The sequence below is a fragment of the Alexandromys fortis genome, unplaced genomic scaffold (genome assembly GCF_014885135.2).
Source record: "Alexandromys fortis isolate MF-2015 unplaced genomic scaffold, M_Fortis_MF-2015_v1.1 scaffold_48, whole genome shotgun sequence".
Lineage (NCBI taxonomy): Eukaryota > Metazoa > Chordata > Mammalia > Rodentia > Cricetidae > Alexandromys > Alexandromys fortis.
In genome coordinates, this window is record NW_026067947.1 from 4,157,507 (window position 1) to 4,178,813 (window position 21,307).

A 21,307-nucleotide genomic window follows, 5' to 3' on the forward strand; every position below is an offset into this window, starting at 1 on the left:
TGTGGGTGGCCTTGCCGGCTGAAGTGCCGGGATTAGCTCTGGAGGGGAGGGCAGAAGATAGAGACCCAAACCCCAGGCACTAATGACAGAGCATCCTAGCCAGGGCTTGCACCCTCCTTTCTGGAATGCCATTTCCAGGGAACACAGATCTGCCACCAAACATGCCCCGGACCAGATGTGGCCCTTGGAGCAGCAACGGCTGTGGGGGAGACTTGGCAAACGGAAGAGAGGCTCCGGTTTCATATCCCATCACCGAGGGGAAGGAAGGGCAACTCCTGAGGAGAAGGAGAGGGGGTGGGGGTGGGGTGCCCCGCGCGTCCCGCGATTTGCACTTTCCATTTCTAAAGAAAGAAGAAACTATGTGTGAAGCCGGAGCAGAGCCCCTAACAGCCGTGTACTGAGAGAGGGCAGCGGGCAGAAGGGAAGCCGGGAGGGAGGGCTGGGTGCTGGGGCAGGAGGCACGTGGGCCTGTAGTACTATAGACACCACTCCAGGGCCAGGAGCCAGTCAGTCCTGGCTTGGCCATCGCTACCTCAACTCCCAGAGCTGTCCCTTCCTCTGCGTAGTGGGGAGAGGGGAGACGCTGACTCGGTGAAGCTGTTGGGAAGACAAGGTCTGGGCAGTGTGGCCTGGGAGATCAAACACGGAAGGGATTAAGGGGAGGACCTTTTGGCTGGAACCACCAGTGGGCCCAGGTGTTACAAATTCACCCCAGGTCAGCTGTCATTAATTCTAGGAGCCCCTCCCCGAGGCTCTGTTGCTGGGCTCTTCACCTCAAACCCCTCCATCCTCTAGCCAGGCTTGGAGCAGGTGGCCCTGTCACCATATCCCATGTGGAAGAGGAAGTGTGGGGCTGCAGGACTCTACTTAAAGTGCCCTGGGTTTTAAGGAAGGAGCCAGTGAGGCTCTCTGCCTCAGGTCAGTAGAAGGAAGGCAGCCTCCGTCTCTGAACGACAAACAGCTGTTCTCTGGCGCTTAGTTCTGGCTTGCTCTTCTGACTGGATGCCGGCCAGGGTTTGGAGAACTACAACTAAAGCTTTAGGCTTCGGAAGGCAGTGAGCGGGCTCCTCCCAGCCTTCCCTGTCAACCTAGGTTCTGAGGAGCTGGAGGGTATGAAGAGAGTCTCCAGGAAAGTCAAATGCAGCGTGGCCAGCGAAGCCAACCCTCACAGGTGAAAAGTTCTGACTGAAGAAAGGAGGAGGCTGAACGACCGCTCAGGCTGCTGGAAACAGGACTTCCTGGCATGAGGAGGCCAGCCAAGAAGTAAGGCACGTGTGCATGTCTCTGTGTGTAGTGTGCTTGTGAGCATGTGTGTGTTGCACACAGCATGTGGATGTGGTATGTGATGGTTGGGAGGTCTGCGGGTGTGAGGGGGAGGGTGGACCCCTGGGAAGGCAGACGCGGGCTGAGTAAGGAGGGGCTGAGAGAGGGCAGTGGAGGCCCAAGAGGAGGGAAGAGAAATGGGAGAAAGGGAGGAGAAAGCTCCTGACTGCAAGGCCACAGGAAATCCTCACAGAACATCCGGGTTGTCTGCTTGAAAACTGTCCAAGCATCCCCTGCCTGTCTGTGGGCACCTGCCCGTGTGGCCCTCTGCCTGATAACAGTCCCCACTGGACTTCAGTGTGCATGTCCTGGCCTCCCCTGCCCTGTCCATCCTGATGAATCAGACACAGGGAGGCTGCATGGGACCCTTGGTTCTTGACGTGTTGAAGGGGTAAGCCATGTTTTCGGTCTTGTGTTTCCTCGAGTGGTTTCTCCATTTGAATACTGTAAGGACTCAGTGTTTCTCAGAGTGACTAGGTAAGCTGACAAATGGGTTTGACAGTCACTGGGTGGGTATGTTGTGCTGACCGACTGGCTGTGGGTGGGACTGACCCGGTCACTGACAGGAGAAACTCGTTAAAAATGAACGAAGCTCGGATGGAGCCTCTGGCTTCACTTATATCGAATGTTTTTCTCACAGATGGTGGAGGATGTATAGCAGAGCAATGCATTCCCGTCCTTGTGACGCAGGTCACAGTGGGGTTACTCTAGGAGTTGCACAAGTTGCTTTTCAGGAACTTGGAGGCAGTTCAAGCTGGTTGAAACTGGGGAGCTTTTACTTGGGCCTGTGCCAGAGGCTGATGACCCTTTGATATCAAAGGGTCCAAAGTCCACTGTCAAGCTCGTGAATGCCTCCTTTTCTGAACACACAGCCTGTGAAGAGCCAGGAAGCTCCTGGGTCCAGATGCGCACGACCTCACTTTCCGGTCAATACTTTCCCCACACCTCAGACTACCCTGCTTCCGGGTTCTGCAATTCCAGGGAGACAGCCCTATGCTTCTGTTTCCACACACTACATAGCTTCAAGTAGATTATTTTGGGCTGGCAGGGTGGCTCAGAGGGTAAAGGTGGATCTACACAGGCAATAAACAATTTGAAAATGAAACTCAAAAAAAGCAGCTGCATTTTACACCAACCTCAAAAAAAGAATAAAATGGGCCAGCAAGATGACTCAGCAGGTTAAGGCACTTGCCACCGAGGCTGATCACCCAGGCTGTCCTCTGGCCTCCACATACATGTTGTGGTGCTCATATGTGTGTGTGCACGCACACACACACAGAGGAAATAAACAAAAACATTTCTCATTCCAGTAACACTGTATAGCAAACAGAACAGGCCTAATCCAGTGACATCGTGACTATCATGGCCGACTGCGGCCAGACTGATGGAGTAAGTCCGACCAGCTTAAGGATGAGTCAGTCAGGCGGCTGGCTCGTGGTGTCTGCGTGACAGGATGGCTAGTCAATGACAGGGAGTAATGGGTGGTCGGCTGGTTTGGCTGCCTAAAAATTCATGCTGACTAAATAACCAGGCAATTGACTGACTGGCTGACGGGTGACTGACAGACCGAATTCGCTCTCCTGAGAGTGTCCAGTGAAAAGCTTGATTGATGGCTCCATGGCTGTGACTGACAGGCTGGCTGGCTGGGAGGGGGCTGTCTTTTCCAGACTAATTGTAGGACTACGTGTCTGCCTGTGACCCCTGAGTCTTGACTGCCTTGATGGCGTGTCTGCTCCTCGGAGGATTACTGACTGGCTGTTGACCCACCAGGCCGCGGACGGTGGCTCCCTCTGACGTGACTGGCTGCTCACCAGACAGAAAGAGACTGTGCCCAACCAACAGGCTTGGCCACTTGCCTTAGTTACCGGAGAGAGGTCATGTGGTTGATGTATCAAGTAGGCCTGGCTGGTACCTCACGATGGGAGTGGTTGTGCCTGAGTGGGTGGCTGTGGCAGGAAAACTGAGTGGAGCTGTGAAGTACTATCCTAGAGACCAGGCTCGACTATATGGCTGACTGGTTCTCATTCACTGTCTGGGTGACTGGTACCCATTGGCTGGCAGCTGGATGTTGACTGTCTGTCTGACTGGCTGACAGACTGAGACTGACCAGGAGATCTGCTGACTGTAGTGCTGATTTACAAAATCCACCCTCGAGACAGCATCTGGCAGACTGACACTGGCGGGCCATCTGACTGACCCTAGACAGGAGCAGCCATGACTGAATGTCCCCGACAATGCAGCCAAGTCTGGCTGTTGTGCACCAGCCAAGTGCTTGCCCTGACTGGGTATGCTAACGGGTAGACCGGTTGATGTTGGCCAGGCTACTGGCTGGCTGGTCATGACTCACAGTACAGGCGACCGTGCCTTGCTGTGTGGGCCTGGCTGTGTGTCAGAGTCTGACTGTGAGACCATGACAGGCTGACTGACTTTCCTGACTGGCCTGCAAACACAGCCCCTACCCTTCCCAGAACCATTAGAGAACAGAGCCGGGGGGGGGGGGGGGGGGTGGACGGACTGGCCCAGTCTGAGGGGACAGAGCGGCTTCTGTAAAAGGAAGAAGGGGGCAGGAGCTGCCAGAGGGAGAACAGGAACAGGCCCAGCCCTGGAAAGTTCTCTGCATCACCCTCGCAGGGGCTGGGTCACTAGCACACACTCTCTTAGCTATGTTTTTGGCTCTGTCTTACAGGGCCTCTGTTTGGAGGCAATGTGGGGAGGGGATGTGGGAGAGCCTATAAAAACAGGGAGTCAATAACTCACCGACAAGACTCCAATTATAGCGGATTGGGGTGTTGGGGTGGGAGTAGGCAAAAGCCCGCCAACCGTCATTTATGGGGCTTGGATGAGAGCCAAACACTGCCCTAGAAAATCCAGGCCTTGTAATGCAGGGCTGGGAAAACCTTAGGGAGATGCAGGGTGTCCGACAGTCACACCTCTGTTACTGACGCCATTTTATAGCCGAGGAAACAGAGGCTCATAGCCCTTGGAGGCCCAGGGTATTGTCTCAAAGCCAGGTCATTAGGGGCTGGACTGACCCTCTAGATCCCTGACAAATGTCAGCTCCAGCCTCCTCTTCTCCCCTCTAAAGGTACAGGGGCAGTCAACTGTCTCAAGCAAATTGCCCCCTTTGCAACCTTGGTCTCGTCTTCTTTGAAAGGGTTAGTGGAAGGATGCAATTGATAGAACTCAGACCGAGTGCACAGAGGCCTGCCTCTCCCTTACTTAATATGTGCCTCAGTTTCCTCTCCCTAGGGATCATCAGTCACACACCTCTTCTGTCAGCCTGTGCTGAGAGGAAAACAGGCCCCAGAGGCCTTACTTTCCTCTTTGCTGTGAGAGAATGCCGAATACAGAGAGGCAGGGTTTATCTTGGCCCCTGTTTCAGAAGACAGAGTCCATCACGTTGGGGAAGCATGGTCACAGGAGAGTGGAGTGGCTCCTTAGGCTGTGTCCACAGTCAGGAAACAGGGAGAAGTAAACATCAGTGGGCAGTTGCTTCCTCATTCCTCCTTTTTCATTCGCCTCAGGGCTCCCAATCCATAGCGTGTGCCACCCACATTCAGGACACATCTCTCCCTCTGGGTTAAACCTCCCTGGAAATGCCCAGAGGTGTGTCTCCCAGGTGATTCCAAACCCAGTCATGTTGACAAAGAAAATTAACTATCACGCCAGAAAAAGCTTCAACTTTGACCAGGCAGTGGTGGTGTATGCTTTTAATCCCAGCACTTGGGAGGCAGAGGCAGGCAGATCTCTGTAAGTTCAAGGCCAGCCTGGTCTACAGAGTGGGTTCCAGGACAAACAGAGTTTCACAGAGAAACCTGTCTCAAAAAAAAAAAAAAGTTTCCGCTCAGTGCCTGACTCCGGAAATCATCAGATGTTGTGACCTTTTCATGATTATTAATTAACACTCATCCCTCGAGCACATGAGGGTTGTTAGGATCTCCTATGCCAAGGTCTCTGGGAAGCCATGATGTACCCCCTCACTGTGATTGTTGTCCTCATAAAAGGGGACCTTTATAAACGAGTGTGGTACACACACCAGTAATTCCAGCACTCGGGAGGGAGGAAAAGGAAGATCAGAAGGTCAAGATTCAAAGCCAGCCTGGGATGCAAGAGACTGCCTGGAAAACAAGACATTAAAACTTAACAAACAAACAAAGGCATAGCGTGAGTGGACATTTAGACAGGGAGAAGACACTGTGACGTCACCAGGACAAGATGTCCATCTACGCCACAGGAGGCAGGCCTGGGACAGCTCCTACCCTGTAGCCTCCTGGGACACAACCCTTCCGTCAGACATCAGCCTCCAGAACCAGGGAGACTTCAGGTCAGCTGTGATTTTCAACCACCCAGGTCTCACAGCCATCCTGATGCTCCAACACAGCTGAACATTGATGCTCTTCAACCTCAGACGGGGCAAATGAGACTGGCCTGCGGCCTCTTTGGGTCTCAGAAGGCTGGTGGCTGCTCTCACTACCTTTTAGGCTCTGAGAGCTCTGTCCACCAGGAACTCAGTTCTGAGGAGGCTGAGGTCAAGCAGATCAAATGTGAATTCAATTATGGCTTGGAGAGAAGTACGTGAGGTCACAGATGAAATGACAGAGGGACAAGGCCAGGACGTTGCTGTGAACCTGTGCTGGGAAAGTGGTACAGCTGCCGCCACAGCGACAGAGCAGCAAAGCCTGCAGTTGTCACCCATGGGAGAAAAGTAAAGAAGAGATGGGCCTAGATGCGGTGGCTCATGCTCCTAACAGCAGTACTGGGAATGCTGGGACAGGAGCCTCACAGTAGCTCAAGGATAGCTAAGGCTACCCAGTGAGTTTGAAGCCACCCTGAGTGATGCACGGAGAGGTGGGACAGCGTGGGTTGCATAGTGTTAGACCAGCTAAGAGTACAGCATGAGTTACAGACCAGCTTAGGCTATATGCATGTGGCTGTCCCCTCATACCGGGCCACATGTGGCAACCACAGCTCTGGGAAGCATGTGGGAACCGAAGCGACCATGGATCTGTTCACTATTAAAACTGGTCTAGTTTTCCCCTCCATTTAGCAGAGGAAGCTCATGTTACACAGAAAGGTTAATTACCCCCAACTTCCAAAGGTTCTCTGTTGCCAGCTTCGAATTTCTGCAGAAAAATCCCGTGAATTCCACATTTCAGGGTGTAGGCTTAGTGAAATTGCTCTCTGGTTCTGACAGACCCCATATGTAGCTACCTCCCAGATGGGCCATGCAACTGAGACTACCCAGGCACCATTTGAAACCGACCCAAGTGTCTACAATGTGAGCTTGGTGTTTCCCAGCCGGTGTGTGTGTGTGTAAGAGAGAGCAAGAATGTATATGCATACCAGACAGAAGACAGTCTCTGCTGCTTTTCCTCAGGAGCTGTGGTTTTGTTTTTTTTTTTTTTTCTTTTTGACAAGTTCTTACTGCCCTGCTGTTCTAGACTGGCTGGCCAGCAACAGCCCCCCGCCCGAACCTCTCATCTCTGTCTCCCCAGCACTGGATTACAAAGCTGTGCCACCATGCCCAGCATTCTCACGTGGGGTTTGGGGATAGAGCTCGGGTACTTGCACTTGGCAAGCGCTTTACCAACTGAGCCGTCACTGCAGCCCCTCCCCCCTGGCGGAAAAGAGACCACCATCTTTTCATATTAACATGGTTGCAAAATTAAGAGGGTCTCACTTAGGTGTGTTGGTACATGCCTTTAATCTTAGCACTTGGGAGGCGGGGGCAGGTGGATCTCTGAGTTCCAGGATTATATGGTGAGACCCTGCCTCAAAGACAAAACAAATAAAAAAAAAAAAGAATCACAAATTCTGAGATTACAGGGAGATTAATCTCAGGGTTGCATCCACAAGGCCTGTTTATTCCCAACTCTGGAGAGGCTAACCGACCTATTGCTCCATAGCGATGCCTCAAGGACTCTGAGGGACCTCCCGTCTCCACTGATAACTACTGAAAAGGCAGGATGCAGAGCAGGCCTCCAGCACCAAGGCCGACCCAGGAGTTCTGACAGAGTCCTCCCAACTTCAGCTTGCCTGGGACTTGATTCTCGCCAGCAGTGTGTGAGGACTTCCTGAGAGTGGGTGACCGTGGGATTGGTATTTGTCCGTCCGGCCATTTCCTCCTCCTGTTGACCTCAACTCCATGTGGCCTCAGTGGACTGTTGCTGTGATACCCAGGCTTGTGACCATGAGTCTGTGATCATGCTGGGCCTGTCATAGTGCTGTGACCTATAGCAGCTTTGGTTCCGGGGGACTGGCTTATGACCCAAATTCCTAGGACGTACAGCAAGCAGATAAAGATAATCCATCCGTGGATGGTCTCTTAGCGACAAGGATACAGACCAGAACGTGTAAGAGGCAGCTTTCTCCCGACACAGTACCCTACCTTGCTGGTTCGCAACACAGACAAGAACTGTGATAGCTTTTCTGGACCAAGCACTATCCAAAGCCTATAAACCATATTAGCTCCCCAAGATAAGCACTGTCTCTATCCCCATTTACTCTAGGTGGAGAGATCAAGGTACTGAAAGGTTAAGTAATTTGTATAATGTATGCATAACGGGGCTGGAGAGATGGCTCAGTGGTTAAGAGCACTGGGTGTTCTTCCAGGTGGATCCAGGTTCAATTTTCAATTCCCAGCACCAACATGGTAGCTCAGATTAGCTTCAAACTTCCTCTTCAAGTGCTGGACCTTCATGCCCAGCCTCCTGAGGAGACATTCATATATTCATTCATTCATTCATTCATTTACTGGTTGGTCAAGACAGGGTTTCTTTGTGTAGCCCTGGTTGTCCTGGAGCTCTGTAGACCAGGCTGGCTCGCCAGTCTTTGCTCCCAAGTGCTGTTTTCATTGCTTGGATTCTATGATCTTTTGAGGGTTCAGTTTCTCCTTGCCAACACTTGTGACTGTCCATCTTTATCTAAGCTGTCTTAATGGATAGGGCATCCATCTCACCAAGGTTTGGATTTGCATTTCCCTTCTGGCTAATCACCCTCAATACATTTTCATAGGCTTCTAGAGGCCATGTTTACGTTTTCCTATGATGTTTGTTCAGACCCCTTGGCCAGCTTTTAATTGGATTATCTTTTCATTTTTTGAATTGTAAAAGGTCCAGGTGCATTCTGAACCAAAGTATCTTCTCAGCTACACGCATTTGACAAACACCTCTCCCTCTCGGTGAGCATCTTTACAACTTAACGATGGTGCCCCTTGAAGCCTCAAATTTTTTATTTTGGGGAAGGAAAAAGAGAGAATGGCCCCTGGACCCATCATAACTGCTGCGCTGTGGCTCTGTTCCCTCTACCCCCATGCCCAAAAGAACGGCTGAAGGAGCTGCTAAAGGAGAGGAGACAAGATGGCGGGTGTGAACCTCAAGGTTCTATGCTGAACCTGCTCCTCTGCGGCTGGAGCTAAGGCCTAAAAAGTCTCCAGCACAAAACCCAAACCAAACCATAAAGTCTCTTGCAGAGTTGGGAGAGAAGGTACCCAGAAGGAAAAAGGGCAAAACCAATGCTGGCAAAGATGGAGGGAATTCTGCAGAAAATGGAGATTCCAAAGCAGACAAGGACTTCAGAGAGGGCTGGGTTGAAACCACAGGCATGGGTCTACCGTGCCCAATTGGCTGTGACAGGCATTCCTGCAGTCTGCCTTCTTCCTAATGATCCATGAACATGGGATGTCTTTCTATCCACTTAGCTCTTTGATTTCTTCCAACAGTTTCTCAGAACAGAGGTTTTATAGTCACTTGTTACAAATATTTCTAAATATTTTATTTTACATTTTTGTCATTACCTTTTAGTGTGTGTGTGTGTGTGCATGTGTTTGAGTGTGTGAAAGTGCACACACAGTGCACATGTGAAGATCAGACTTTCAGGAATCCATTCTCTCCTTCCACGATTGTTGGGAAATATTACTTTAAGTTGTATGACTTTTGTTTATGTAGCATTTGTTTAACTCTGTGATGCTGTGATTCTTTGCCTGTCTAAAACACCTGATGGTGTTTAATAAAGAGCTGTGTTGCCGATAGCGAGGCAGGAGCAAGGATAGGCGGGGTGGCAGGCACAGAGTATAAATACAAGGAGAAACAAGGGGGGAAAGGAGGACTTCAGGGGCCAGTCACCCCAACACACAGTTACAGGGAAAGAAGTAAAGGAAGGGACATAGAAATAAGAGAAAGATAGAAGTCCAGAGGCAAAAGGTAGTCACAATAATTTAAGAAAAGCTGGCTAGGCAGCACTTGGGAGGCAGAGGCAGGCCAATCTCTGTGAGTTCGAGACCAGCCTGGTCTACAAGAAAAGCTGGCTAGAAACAAGCCAAGTTAAGGCCGGGCATTCCTAACTAAGAATAAGCCTCCGTGTGTGATTTATTTTGGAGCTGGGTGGTAGACCCCTCCCCCCCCAAAAAAAACTAAAAGAATAAAACATCACAATACATGATGTCCCAGAGATTGGACTCAGGGACTCAGGCTTGAAAGTAAATACTTTCACCCCCTGAGCCATTTAGCTGGCCCATCTTTACTGCAGGCCAAGCAAGCACACTGGATGTGTATTGTTGACATCGGCATGGCCACGTCAAGGACCAATGCTTCAGACCCATGGCAGTGGCCTGGTCATAAACATATACACAGGTTAGGCTTGGAACTGAGAAAGCCTTCCTCTGGTCTCAGTGCAAACATTGGTGGTGTGTCCAGAAGCCAACAACTGTTGCTTCCTCCTCCCAAAGGTTGACAGCCTGAAACTGCTGCCTAAGGCGACTAGCCGCGCCCTCCCGCGGTGTGGTTCCTAGTGAACACGTGGGTGGGTAGTTGATGCTGCTCCCTGAGAATACACACGGCCCACCTGACCCCTGTTGTTCTGTACACGTGTTTGCATGGCTGTCTTTTTCTCATTTCTTCACAGCCCTTTGTCAGGATTTCAGGACTAAGCTGCTCTCGGTGCAGCACCTCTTAATGGTCCTGCGTTTCATTTCCAGCATGTCCGTAGCAAATGTATAGAAGTAGCATTGACTCTTGTACACTGTTCTTCTGATGTGCAGTCTTCCTGAACTTCTCCCCAGGTTCGTTGGTATAACAGGGGCCTTTTTTTTTTTTTTTAAAGAATGCTTTGGACTTCGGATGTAAAAGATGATGTCACGCGTAAGGATGAATCATTTTACTTCTTCCTTTCCAATCGGGCGAGAATCCTAGTGGAGATGAACAGAAGTGGTAACAACAGATATCCTTGTACAGAGCCCACGTCCACACTCTGGACTTTTCACAGATACTTTTTCTCAGGCTGTGGAAGTTCCTTATGTCTAGCTTATTGCACACTATCATCAGGAAGGTGAATATTAGCTGGGAAAAAAAACCATAATGCTTTCAGGTAAAGATGGATTTTTTTGTTTATATTATTTTTATGTTTGGGTATTTCATCTGCATGTATGTCTGTATACCACATGCATGCCTGGTGCCCATGGAGGCCTGAAAAAGGTGTCCGGTCCCCTGGAACTGGAGTTAGAAATGACTGTGTGCCATGTGGGTGCTAGGAACTGAACCCCAGCACTCTGGAAGAGCATCCAGTGCTCTAAACTGCCAAGTCCTCTCTTCAGACCTTGTTTTTTTTTGTTGTTCTTTTTGTTCTTTTGTGTGTGTTATTGTTGTTGGTTTTGCTTTCTGTATTTTATTTTGTGTGTATTGATGTTTTCCCTGCATACATGCCTGTGTGAAGATGTTGGATCCTGGAGTAACAGACAATTGTGTGCTGCCATGTGGGTGCTGGGAATTGAACCCAGGTCCTCTGGAAGGGCAGTCAGTGCTCTTAACTGCTGAGCCATCTCTCTAGTCCCGACCCTGTTTGTTTTTAAAGCAACAAAACCACAAGTCTGAAGAGAAAGGAAGGGAAACACCAAGAAATTTTTATTTATTTATTTATTTGGCTTTCAAGACATGGTTTCTCTGTAGCTTTGGAGCCTGTCCTGGAACTAGCTCTTGTAGACCAGGTTGGCCTTGAACTCACAGAGATCCGCCAGCCTCTGCCTCCCCCCCCCACCCCACCCCCCAATGCTGGGATTAAAAGCGTGTGCCACCACTACCCACCACCAAGAAAATATTTGAAGCTGGAAAATGGGTAGGCCACTGTCTTGAGAGAGTCAAATGCTAAGCCAGGTTGCAAAAATCAAGAACCAACCAAATTCTCCAAAAGGTCATTAATATGTGAATTTGTGGGTCATATAATTCTGGACATGCAGGAGAAGGCTGGAGAGAACTGGCTAAAATCCTTGGGCCTGCCCCTCCCCAACAGTCAAGCACAGAATGGGGCTTGAAAGATCACCATTGGGACCTAGAAAACAATGTGCCAAAGTGAGGTGCACCCGTGTGCAGTTGCTCGATGAGAGCCCTGCAGGGACTCTAGCGCCTTCTGGCACCTGCGCAGACCTTGTTGGTCCAAGAAAGTATATCCCGGCTCAAAGAGGCCTTTCTCTAAGCCTGGCTCATTTACCTATTTAACTGCTTTTCTCATTACTAAGATAAAATGCCAACAAGAGTAACTTGAGGAAGGAAGGACTCATTCTGGGCCCTGGTTTGGGGAAGTCCATCACGGTGGTGGCAGGAGCTTGGGGCAGCTGCTTACAAGCATCTGCAGCCAGGGAGCAGAAGCAGTGGGATGCCTTTCTCTTTTGTGTTCGCCCAAGACCCCAGACACGGGAGGGTACCACTTACATACAGAGCAGATCTTCCTGCCTCAGTTAAACCAACCTAGAAACTCCCTTACAGACAAGTCTAGTGTGGCATTTCCATGGTGATTCTAAATGCTAACTGGTGGACAATTGATGGAGGTGGGTCTTGTATCTTATCTGTTGATTTCATTGGTTAATAATAAAGAAACTGCCTCGGCCCTCATAGGACAGAAAATTAGGTAGGCGGAGTAGACAGAGGAGAATGCTGGGAAAAAGAAGCTGAGTGAGTGGGTCGCCATGATGCTCCCACTCCAGACAGACGCAGGTTAAGATCCTCTCTGGTAAGCCAGCTCATGGGCTACACAGAATATTAGAAATGGGTTAGAACAATATGTAAGAGCTAGCCAATAAGAAACTGGACCTAGCCGGGCCAGACAGTGTTTGAAAGAATACAGTTTCCGTGTAATTATTTCAGGCATAAGCTAGCCATGCGGGCGGCCGGGTGCCGGGGACGCAGCCCTGCCGCTGCTCCTATTTCAACAGACAATGAAGATTAACTGACCATCACACCTCCGGATAGTCTCCATCAGGCTTGAGTTGTCAGAGCTCCCCTCCCTGAGAATCTTATTCACCAGATCAGTGGAACTCATTTTTCCAGGGAAAAAAGTCTCAAGGTTGACACAGGACTGCCACTTCTTACATGGGACTTGTTTTGTGCACAAGGTTTCACCTAGACCAGACTGGCCTGGAATTGAGGCTGGCCTTGAACTCCTGTCCCTCCTGCTTCCACCTCCCTGGCACTGGGATTACAGGCACACGCCACCACTCTCAGTTCTGAGGAAAACATTCTCTGATTCGACCGAGCACGCCTGCTCCTGTTTCTTTCCTCATCGTCCCACAGTCGTCTTCGGCAACTCCCAGAAGCTCCAAGCCTGTTCCTTACTGCTACATAAAAGTCAGGCACCAGGCCTTTGAATGTGAGTTTGCTGGAACACTCCCATTCATAAGAATGAGGTAAAACGGCATTTCTTCTGTTGGTCTCATACTGAGTTTGTTTCATGAACTCAATGAACAAAGGGGGTGAAAGGAAGTTTTTCTCTCCCCTACATCTTGGGTTAGTAAATATTTCTCCCCACCTAGACACTGTACTGTAGGCAGTTACAAAAGCAGCAACCATTCATGAACCTTCTAACACAAGCACTTAAGGAGATAGATTAAAAACAGGGTCCTTCTAGGGCCTTGGGCTTTGGTCCTGGAATGCATGTTGATTTTGCATGTGATGCCCACTCCGCCATTCTGCTAACATTACTACCTTCTGTTGGGGGTAAGGCAAGCTCCAAAGAGCCACCAACTTGGCCTGCATTCATGGTGGTGGGGCTCCCCAAGCCTGGTGGCTCCTCCCTGCAGACCTGCACAGGTCTCAGGTGGCAAGAGATTTTCACAGGCACAGAGGTGGATGGTCATGGCCAGCTGCCAACATCTCACCTGCTGTTGCAAAGAAAGGCTTGTGGAGTGAAGAACGACTCTCTTAAGCTGCAGTGGGACTAAAATGATGTCTGCAGGGCCTTGTTGACAGCTAAAGCCAGCAGAAAAACCAGCATATTCTGAACATCTGCCAGGAGCCAGGAATTCTTCAGGTCATAAAGCCTCGCAAGTATCGGAGGCACAGTGCTCTCCAAGTAACAGAGTGGTCTGTATGTAGTACTTGGGCTTGCCATTCTCTTGTACTAAAGTACACTTGTACTAAAGTCACTAAAGCCTTCCCCTGTGTCATATTAGTTGGTGGCTTTGTTTTAAAAATATCAGGGTGACGACAGGGGAACAGATCTTTGTCTGCAGGACTTCTCTTGAGCTTTTGAGACTTAAGCAGTTATTGTTCTAATGGGCTGGGATGTGGCTTGGTTGGTACAGTATAGTGCTTGCTTAGCATGCATGAAGCCCTGGGTTCAAACCTCAACAACTCCTGTGAGTTAAACAACATAGTTCCATCTAAGTACTTAGATTGCAAATTCTTCAGGATTATAAAGCAAGAAGAGGTAGCAGAATGAGATTCTACTTAGTTCTAAGAATGAAATTATATCATCGGCAGGAAAGTGGCAATCACAAAAACACAGTAGCTGTGATCACCTGCACAGGACAAGGGGTAGGGTGATAATAGGGTAGAAGGGGTCTGCAGGAATGGGAATAAGAGAAGATGGGGGGGCATCAGAAACACCCCATACACAAGAAATTTCCAAAACCTTAAATTTGGGGGTGGGTGCGATTAAGACAGGGTTTCTCTGTATAGCCCTGGTTGTCCTAGAACTCACTCTATGAAGGCGTAAGTCACAAACAATGCCACACCAGTTTGGAATTATGATTAATAGGGTGGTATTTATTTAAAGGGGAAAAAACTTACAGATAACCATCCCAGACAACAGCCCTCTGTGCAATCAGGAAGAAGTCTAATTGCCGGAACCGAAGCAGGAAGCCAAGAGAGCAAGAAGGGAAGTAGCTGCTTTTTTTAGAGGGAGAGAGACCACACCCCAATGGGCTGGTATCTCAGCGGCTATTGGCAACAACTCTATAGACCAGGCTGGACTTGAACTTAAGAGATCTGCCTTCCTCTGCCTTCCTACTGCTGGGATTAAAGACATTTTAAGAATGTCAAAAAAGTAATTACAAGGGGCTGGAGAGATGGCTCAGCGGTTAAGAGCTCTGACTGCTCTTCCAGAGGACGAGGGTTCAATTCCTAGCACCCACATGGCAGCTCATAAGTGATAGTAAATCCAGTTCCAGGGCAATCTAACACCTTCACACCATTGCACAAATAAAGTTAAATACATCATTTTAAAAAAGTCATTACAAAACCCAATGCTTTGTTCAGCAAATAATATACTAGGAAAAAAATTAAAAGGAAATAATTGACAAACAATAATATCACTAATTGAAAATCCAAACAATTGAAAACCACACTGGGAGCAACACTGTAGCCACAAAAATAAAGAACAGCTGTCAAAGCCACCCCTGAATTCCATTTATTTATGCATGGCCTTTGACCAAGTGGTGCTGCCTCTGAGCCATGAAAAAATAGTCACAACCAAAAAGCACAACAAACCAATCATACCAAGGTCTTGTTATCAGTGAGTTTATCCAGGAACATAAGAATGCAAATGCATGAAAATGAATCTCCTTCTCTTCCTAGAAATGGTTTAACAGTCACTTCTCAGGGTGTCAGAGAGACCAAGGCCAGAGTGCAGGTCCCACTGTCTCAGCAAGGACTCTCACACCTGTAAGGCTGAACTGCCCAGGATCACCCAGTCCCCAGAGGTGAGTCTCCATCTACTCCATGAGCATATCCTTCCAGGAGTAGCATCCACTCATTTATCTGCTTGTGATTTATGGCTGAGAATAGAACTGGGGGTGTAGCCTGGGTAGACAGATCCTGGTCTGGACTACATGGTACACTCGGAACTCCGAGGTCCTTAGGGTCAGGAATCTGGGGTTGGGCTGTTCTTCAGGCTGTAGGGCTCAGACCTGGCAGGACTGACTGGTAATCTTCCATCTGGCTATGTTCTGCAGGGAGCCAGTGAGGGTAACACATGGGTTCTATGTCAGGGGGAGCAAGGGTTATCAACGTCTGTGTTAGTGATGTCTGGTATAAACCCATGGTGTAAAGCTGCAGAAGCCTGCATGCTTGCCCTGCAGGTCCAGGGCAGAGGTACCTGTTATAGCTGGGTCTGGTTGTGCAGGCCTGCAATCCTAGTTTCTCTGGAGGCCAGGGAAGAAGGACCAAACGTTCAAGATTTGCCTGGAAATCTACAGAGGCCATCTCAAAGATAAAACTTTTAAAAAAGTCTGGGGGCAGTAGTAGTAGAGGCGCTCACCTGGCATATGCAAGGCCCTATTTATGTTCAAGCCCCAGCAGCAAACACAGGGCTGAGTGGGGGCAGCTGCACAATAGGCCTCTCCCAAGCCAACTGTCTCCTCCACCTCACTGTTCACCCCTAGCAACCTCTGAATACATGGTCAAAACTGAAGCCTGACAGCCTGGATGCCTTAGAGAGCCGCCCAACCCCCATCCCCACTTTGGCTAACAGTAGAACATCACATGCATACCTTCCACGCCACTGTCCGCCTAGACCCGCAGTGACTTGTATTCCCACCTACAGCCTGTGCTTTTCCTAGGAAAACCAGAGCATTTGCTGTAAGACCAATTACCCCCTTCCACTGTGCAGGCAGATTAAGCCATAGCTACTGTCCATGACTAGCAAACAGGACTTGGCCAAAGTTACCAACCTGCCTCCAAGAAAGCTCTAAAGCTGTCCCACTTTTCCTTCCGTGTTCAGAGTGTCAAGGTCCAACAGGCTTCCTCTGCTTCACTCAAGAGCTGGCTGTCCAGGCACTGCCAAGCCTTTAACATCACTCTGGCCCTTGTGCAATTCTTTCAGCAAGCACCAATTAGCACACTGAGGTCACACCTGCAAGCAGTTCTCAGCTCTGGACAGTATTTAGCTTTGGCCTCTTGGACAGTGAGGTTAATAATCTATTCTTCCTGATGTCTGGTGTTCGCACGTCACATGGGAGGTTCCATCCTCCCAAGTGTTCCCAGTACCACTATTAGTGGGACCCCACAAAGGGGCTACAAGTACAAGCATGGGAGAGAGAGCAGAGAATGTTTCTACACCTAAGATGTCCCAGCACAAACAGCAGCAACACAGACACCATTTACTCCGTGCCCTTGAGACCTTCCCAATGCTTCTTGAAGAATCACAGTGATGAAATACAAACACGAAATACTTGGTAAGCGTTTCTTCAAGGCAAGGCTCCCATTTGCACCCTTCCCTTCGGTGCGAGCTCAAGCACAGAACCAGACGCAGTCCTCAGCATGAATCCTCCAAGGCAGGCCACAAGCATCAGCAGGTAAGAAGCCAGGCTTGCTGCGGGGCTTGTGGGCCAGGCAAGATGTTTCACTCCATCTGGTCACAACAGGCTTCATGTACTCTGGCCAGAGGGCTTTCAAACACTGGAAGACACCTCCAGTTCCTTTAGATCACAACAGCCTATCTGCAAGGAGCATAAACACAACCACTTTCTTCCAGATCCTGACGGCTCTTTGACCCAATTCTTTTTTGTACATTTGTGATCTACACACTAAGACACTGAAAATAACCTTCAGCTTGTGGTAACACATATACGTAAGGAACTACGCTTTCTATCCCCACTGGAAACATCCCACAAGTGGGTGGGACGGGGCAAAACTAGGCTTTTCTAAGAGCTAAGGTCTATGAAACAACAAAATAATCACCTCCAATGTAAATTTTACTATTTTATTTGTGAAAAAACTACAAGCAGAATTCATAAATAGACATTTCTATTTAAAGCAGGAAAATGATAAAGTGGCTTCTAATAACATAGTCGTGCACATGCCAATAACAGGAATATATTAACATCTTTTATTTGCTAGACAAAGAGCAGTGTCCAATATAAATTTCCCCCAAACATTTAAGACCTGTGAATTTCTGACCAGTTCACAAAACCACTGACACTTTAGCATGAAGAGAAAACAAACCTAACAGACTGTCAGCTCTAAGACGGACGGAGCAGAAACTTCCAAAGCATTATACAAGCCATCTTTCTGGGCAAATGGAAAATAGAGCTCGTATAAGACATTAACAAAAGTTCACAAGGGAAGATTATGTTCTGACATACTTAACAAGCATTCGCTATCTGTCTCCAACAAACAAAGCTAAGGAAATAATGTAACCATCTTTACACAGTAAATTAAGGTTACAAGTCATACACAAGAACAGAACTGCTTGCGCGTTAGAAACTGTTCAGCTCCATTGTCACACTCTAAATGTTGGCTCTTAAACCATTTTCGGTAACATACAAGCAAAGGTTATTATATATTCAGCAATTAATAATTTCTCAATAATTTAAGATACGGTAGCTTAAAAATGTAGACTGAGAATGATCTTGATAAGGCAGGCGAGACATCTCAGTGGAGCTAAACTCACAGAAGCTTCTGCCAATGTTCTGAAGTACCCAGATCCAAACTGAAAGGTTTTGATTAAAATATTTTCATGGTTATCAAGATGTCTTTTTTTCCCCTCTCAATTGCATGACTCGGGCAGAGCAAGTCAGGTCAGCTCTGTGCGTGTACACACGAGTGTGAAGAAAGATCATGTACTAAACATACGGGAAACTTGCAAGCCTTAACACTGTGCTTTTTGTTTTAATATGCTTTCTGTGCCACTGAATACCAAGTATTTCTGGTCCTCTTAATGTCTCTTTGTAAGCTACACTAGTGTTTTTACCTACTGAGTACTATAGTAGGGCAAACTGTAAATGCAGGAAGCTAATAAGAATTCCATTTCCAGAATGCATGCCTGAGGATGTCATCGTGTAGCACCTACCACCTCTCCACCCCAACAGAGCCTGTGCAGCAGCGACAGGGCAGCCAGGGACATCAGCCTGTCAGCTGCAGTTTCTACCTCACGCCAAGTTCACTCCACTCCTTCTGAAGCCTTTCCTCCCGTCACCTCTCCTCATTAATTTATCACGGAGGCAAAACTGAAAAGCCAAGACATGGGCGATGAATGAATTAGTAGCCTATGAGGAGCTGGTAAATCAGCCTTTCCAACTAATCTGGGGGGTCCAATCACTTTACATGAAACTCATTTTGAAAAAGTACACAGTGTTTCTGAACAAAGTGCATACCAACACTTATTGGTTCAAAGAGCAGTGCAATCCACATGAATTTGGTGGCATTTAATTTTTTTTTAAAAAGTTAATTAAAAAACTTAGCAATTCCCTACACCTCTGGAAAATAAATATGGCTGACTAATTAACCCTCCCTGAGACCCTTAATAAAAGGAATATTAAAACTTTAGAAGGAATGTCTTTGCAATACCCCACTAATATTAAAATGTGGATTTAAAATTCATAGTCAAATCACTATGTATTATATATTCTGATGCTTACAGAAAGCACCTGATTTCCTTTGGTTCATTAATAAATACTTTAAAAAGGTATTTAAAAAGGTTAAGTACAGCTTGCATCCCAGATACAAGCACTGTTTTAAAAAGAGGGGAGCATTGTCCATGCTTCTGAGAACAGGAGCCCAGCAACAAATAGCACTGCCTTTGGGACAGAACATACACTACGGCGCAGAATGACTGGACTGGTTTTAATGTAAATGTGAATGGAACCATTCCTGTTGGCTACTCAATTCAAGCTGTTAATGTTCTTAACTTGTTGCCTCCACAGATCGAAATCAGTTCTATTATTAAGCAAACCAGGTTAACACCAAGATGTGGTGTTTCCTTACACACACTCTCCCGTGTGAGTCCTTCGAGTGTGATCCAATAAAGGAAGGTTAACACCACGTTCTCATGCTTAAAGTGACTTAAGTACTACAAAGAGTGGATATGAAGGTAAAGTCAGATAGGAGAGATACCCTGAATCTAAGTACAAAGCAGAACTACCCAAACTTGGGATGAGATGGGGTGATTAGTGGTCTTTGATTATCCCCCGCCCCTAAAATGGAAAAGTGAAAAGAAACTTTCAGGGTTCAGTCATGTCACCTCTGTTGAGAAGACAAAACCGCCTGGTCACTCTCCTGGGGCGGGAGCTTTTGCCCTGTGACTTGTCCATGCACCCCTGCGGTCCTTTCCCACACAAGGAGCTGAGAAACAACACCAGAAACTGGATGTGTGGTTGACAACCATTGTTAAGTAAAGTGAGTAATAGCAGGATTTTAAGAAGAAAACAACTGCATTGGTAGGGTGAAGGTTTGGGGGCTGGGGGTAGGGGTGGCAAACAGGACACGATCACAAAATCCACCACTGCAATGTCACAGGGGAAGTAGACACAGGACTGCCTCCCTAGATGGTGTGGATTCAAAATGCACTACTGCAACCCTAGGACTAACAGACAGTTGCTAGATGTGCCTCAGGCATGAGCAGAGGTCTGGAAAAAGGCCGGAATTCAAGATACAGAACACCATATTTTCATGAGTGCTTATAAGAACAGTAATGTTAACATGTGACCGTAATTTACACGAATACTTGGCATTCTGGAGCTAGTTGTGTTACTTCCCAATGGTCAAAGCCCTCCAACTGAACCACCTGTGATTTGTCAATTATCCCATCGCAAATGCAGGCTATCTGGAGCAGTCTTTAAATTTGAGATCACATTGTTTAAAAAATATATTTTTTTATATCATCCAGTACTTTTAAAGACAGATGAGAGAGTCAAGTTCCCATGTAGGTTGGAACATACTTCCTGTAAGACTGATTTTAATTATATTTCAGCACTTTCATAGAAGGGACTGTCCCAGATCTGTGTCAACTGTTCAATGTTGTATTCACTTCACAGTGTATCAAGCACCAGCGTTGCCATGGATTGGTTTCAAATAACCCTTTATATATAATTTTATATTTATATATATAGTTATATCAAAACTGATAGTACAGAGTATAGCTGGAAGAAAGAACTAAATTTAAGAGGATATGCTGACAGGATGGAGTCTGTGAACACAATAAATAAAAGTTCCCTCCCCCCTCCCAACCCTCTTCAACAAAACAGAAACAGAAAACCAGTTGTAATGTACATGGAAAATTGTGCACAGCAGATTTTTTTTATATAAAAAGTAGATTCAGGAGCACATCCAATTATAAATGATTGTTAGGAAAATCATATAAAACAATGGAATACATAAAAGTGTCAAGAGTAACTGTCAGGGTACGAAATTCCTTGGTAGCCAGATGCCCACGGCAAGCAGAACCTCTCCTGGTAGCATCACTACAAGGTCGTCCACAGAAGACTCTCCAGGGCGCAAGCAGCATGGGCAGGTGGAGGGTTTGAATCTCATACCCTGATTCATAGTTTCACAATTCCATGTGCAATTTCAGAAAGATTCATCATTTACTGCTGACATATCGCCCTTTGGCGTGGAGGAGCGAGAGGAGCCTTTGTCTGTGCTCTCTGACCCCGAGCTGCTCTGGTTCTGCTGTTCTGACCCTGCACTGGAGGTCACTGTGGAGGAGGATGTAGAGGAGGATCGAGTCTTTTCCTTAAAGTCTGTGATAATGACGGTGACGTTGCCCACAGTTACGGCCAACTGCTGTGCGGTGCTCCTGTCCACGTTCTTCAGCCGGGGCCTGAAACACATCAAGGGAGACATTTAGGGAGTGACAACATCTACACGAGCCTTCCCAAAAGCTTGTGCCCATGTACTGTAGGCATTCTGACCACATGTGACAATAGGAGAAATGACCATCAGCTAGCAGAACTTTTGATCATAGATAACAAACCACTTCTGTTCTTTTTGTTCTGGCCAAG

At 47.7% G+C, this 21,307-nt stretch overlaps 1 protein-coding gene and 1 long non-coding RNA gene across 2 annotated transcripts in view; one reads left to right on the top strand and one right to left on the bottom strand.

The window, feature by feature from the left end:
• The first annotated feature begins 558 nt into the window (after positions 1 to 558).
• Positions 559 to 13,416, top strand: LOC126506064 (uncharacterized). The gene is made up of 3 exons (XR_007593085.1): positions 559 to 1,263; positions 10,423 to 10,460; positions 12,704 to 13,416. It is a non-coding gene; the product is annotated as an uncharacterized lncRNA (long non-coding RNA).
• Positions 13,417 to 17,275: 3,859 nt separating this feature from the next.
• Rybp (RING1 and YY1 binding protein) overlaps positions 17,276 to 21,307 on the bottom strand; it is a 52,328-nt gene continuing 48,296 nt past the window's right edge. Inside the window, exon 5 of the mRNA XM_050149340.1 lies at positions 17,276 to 21,126. Within this exon, the coding sequence (XP_050005297.1) occupies positions 20,874 to 21,126 (253 nt within the window). The 3' untranslated portion in view covers positions 17,276 to 20,873. The remainder of the gene's footprint in view (positions 21,127 to 21,307) is intronic.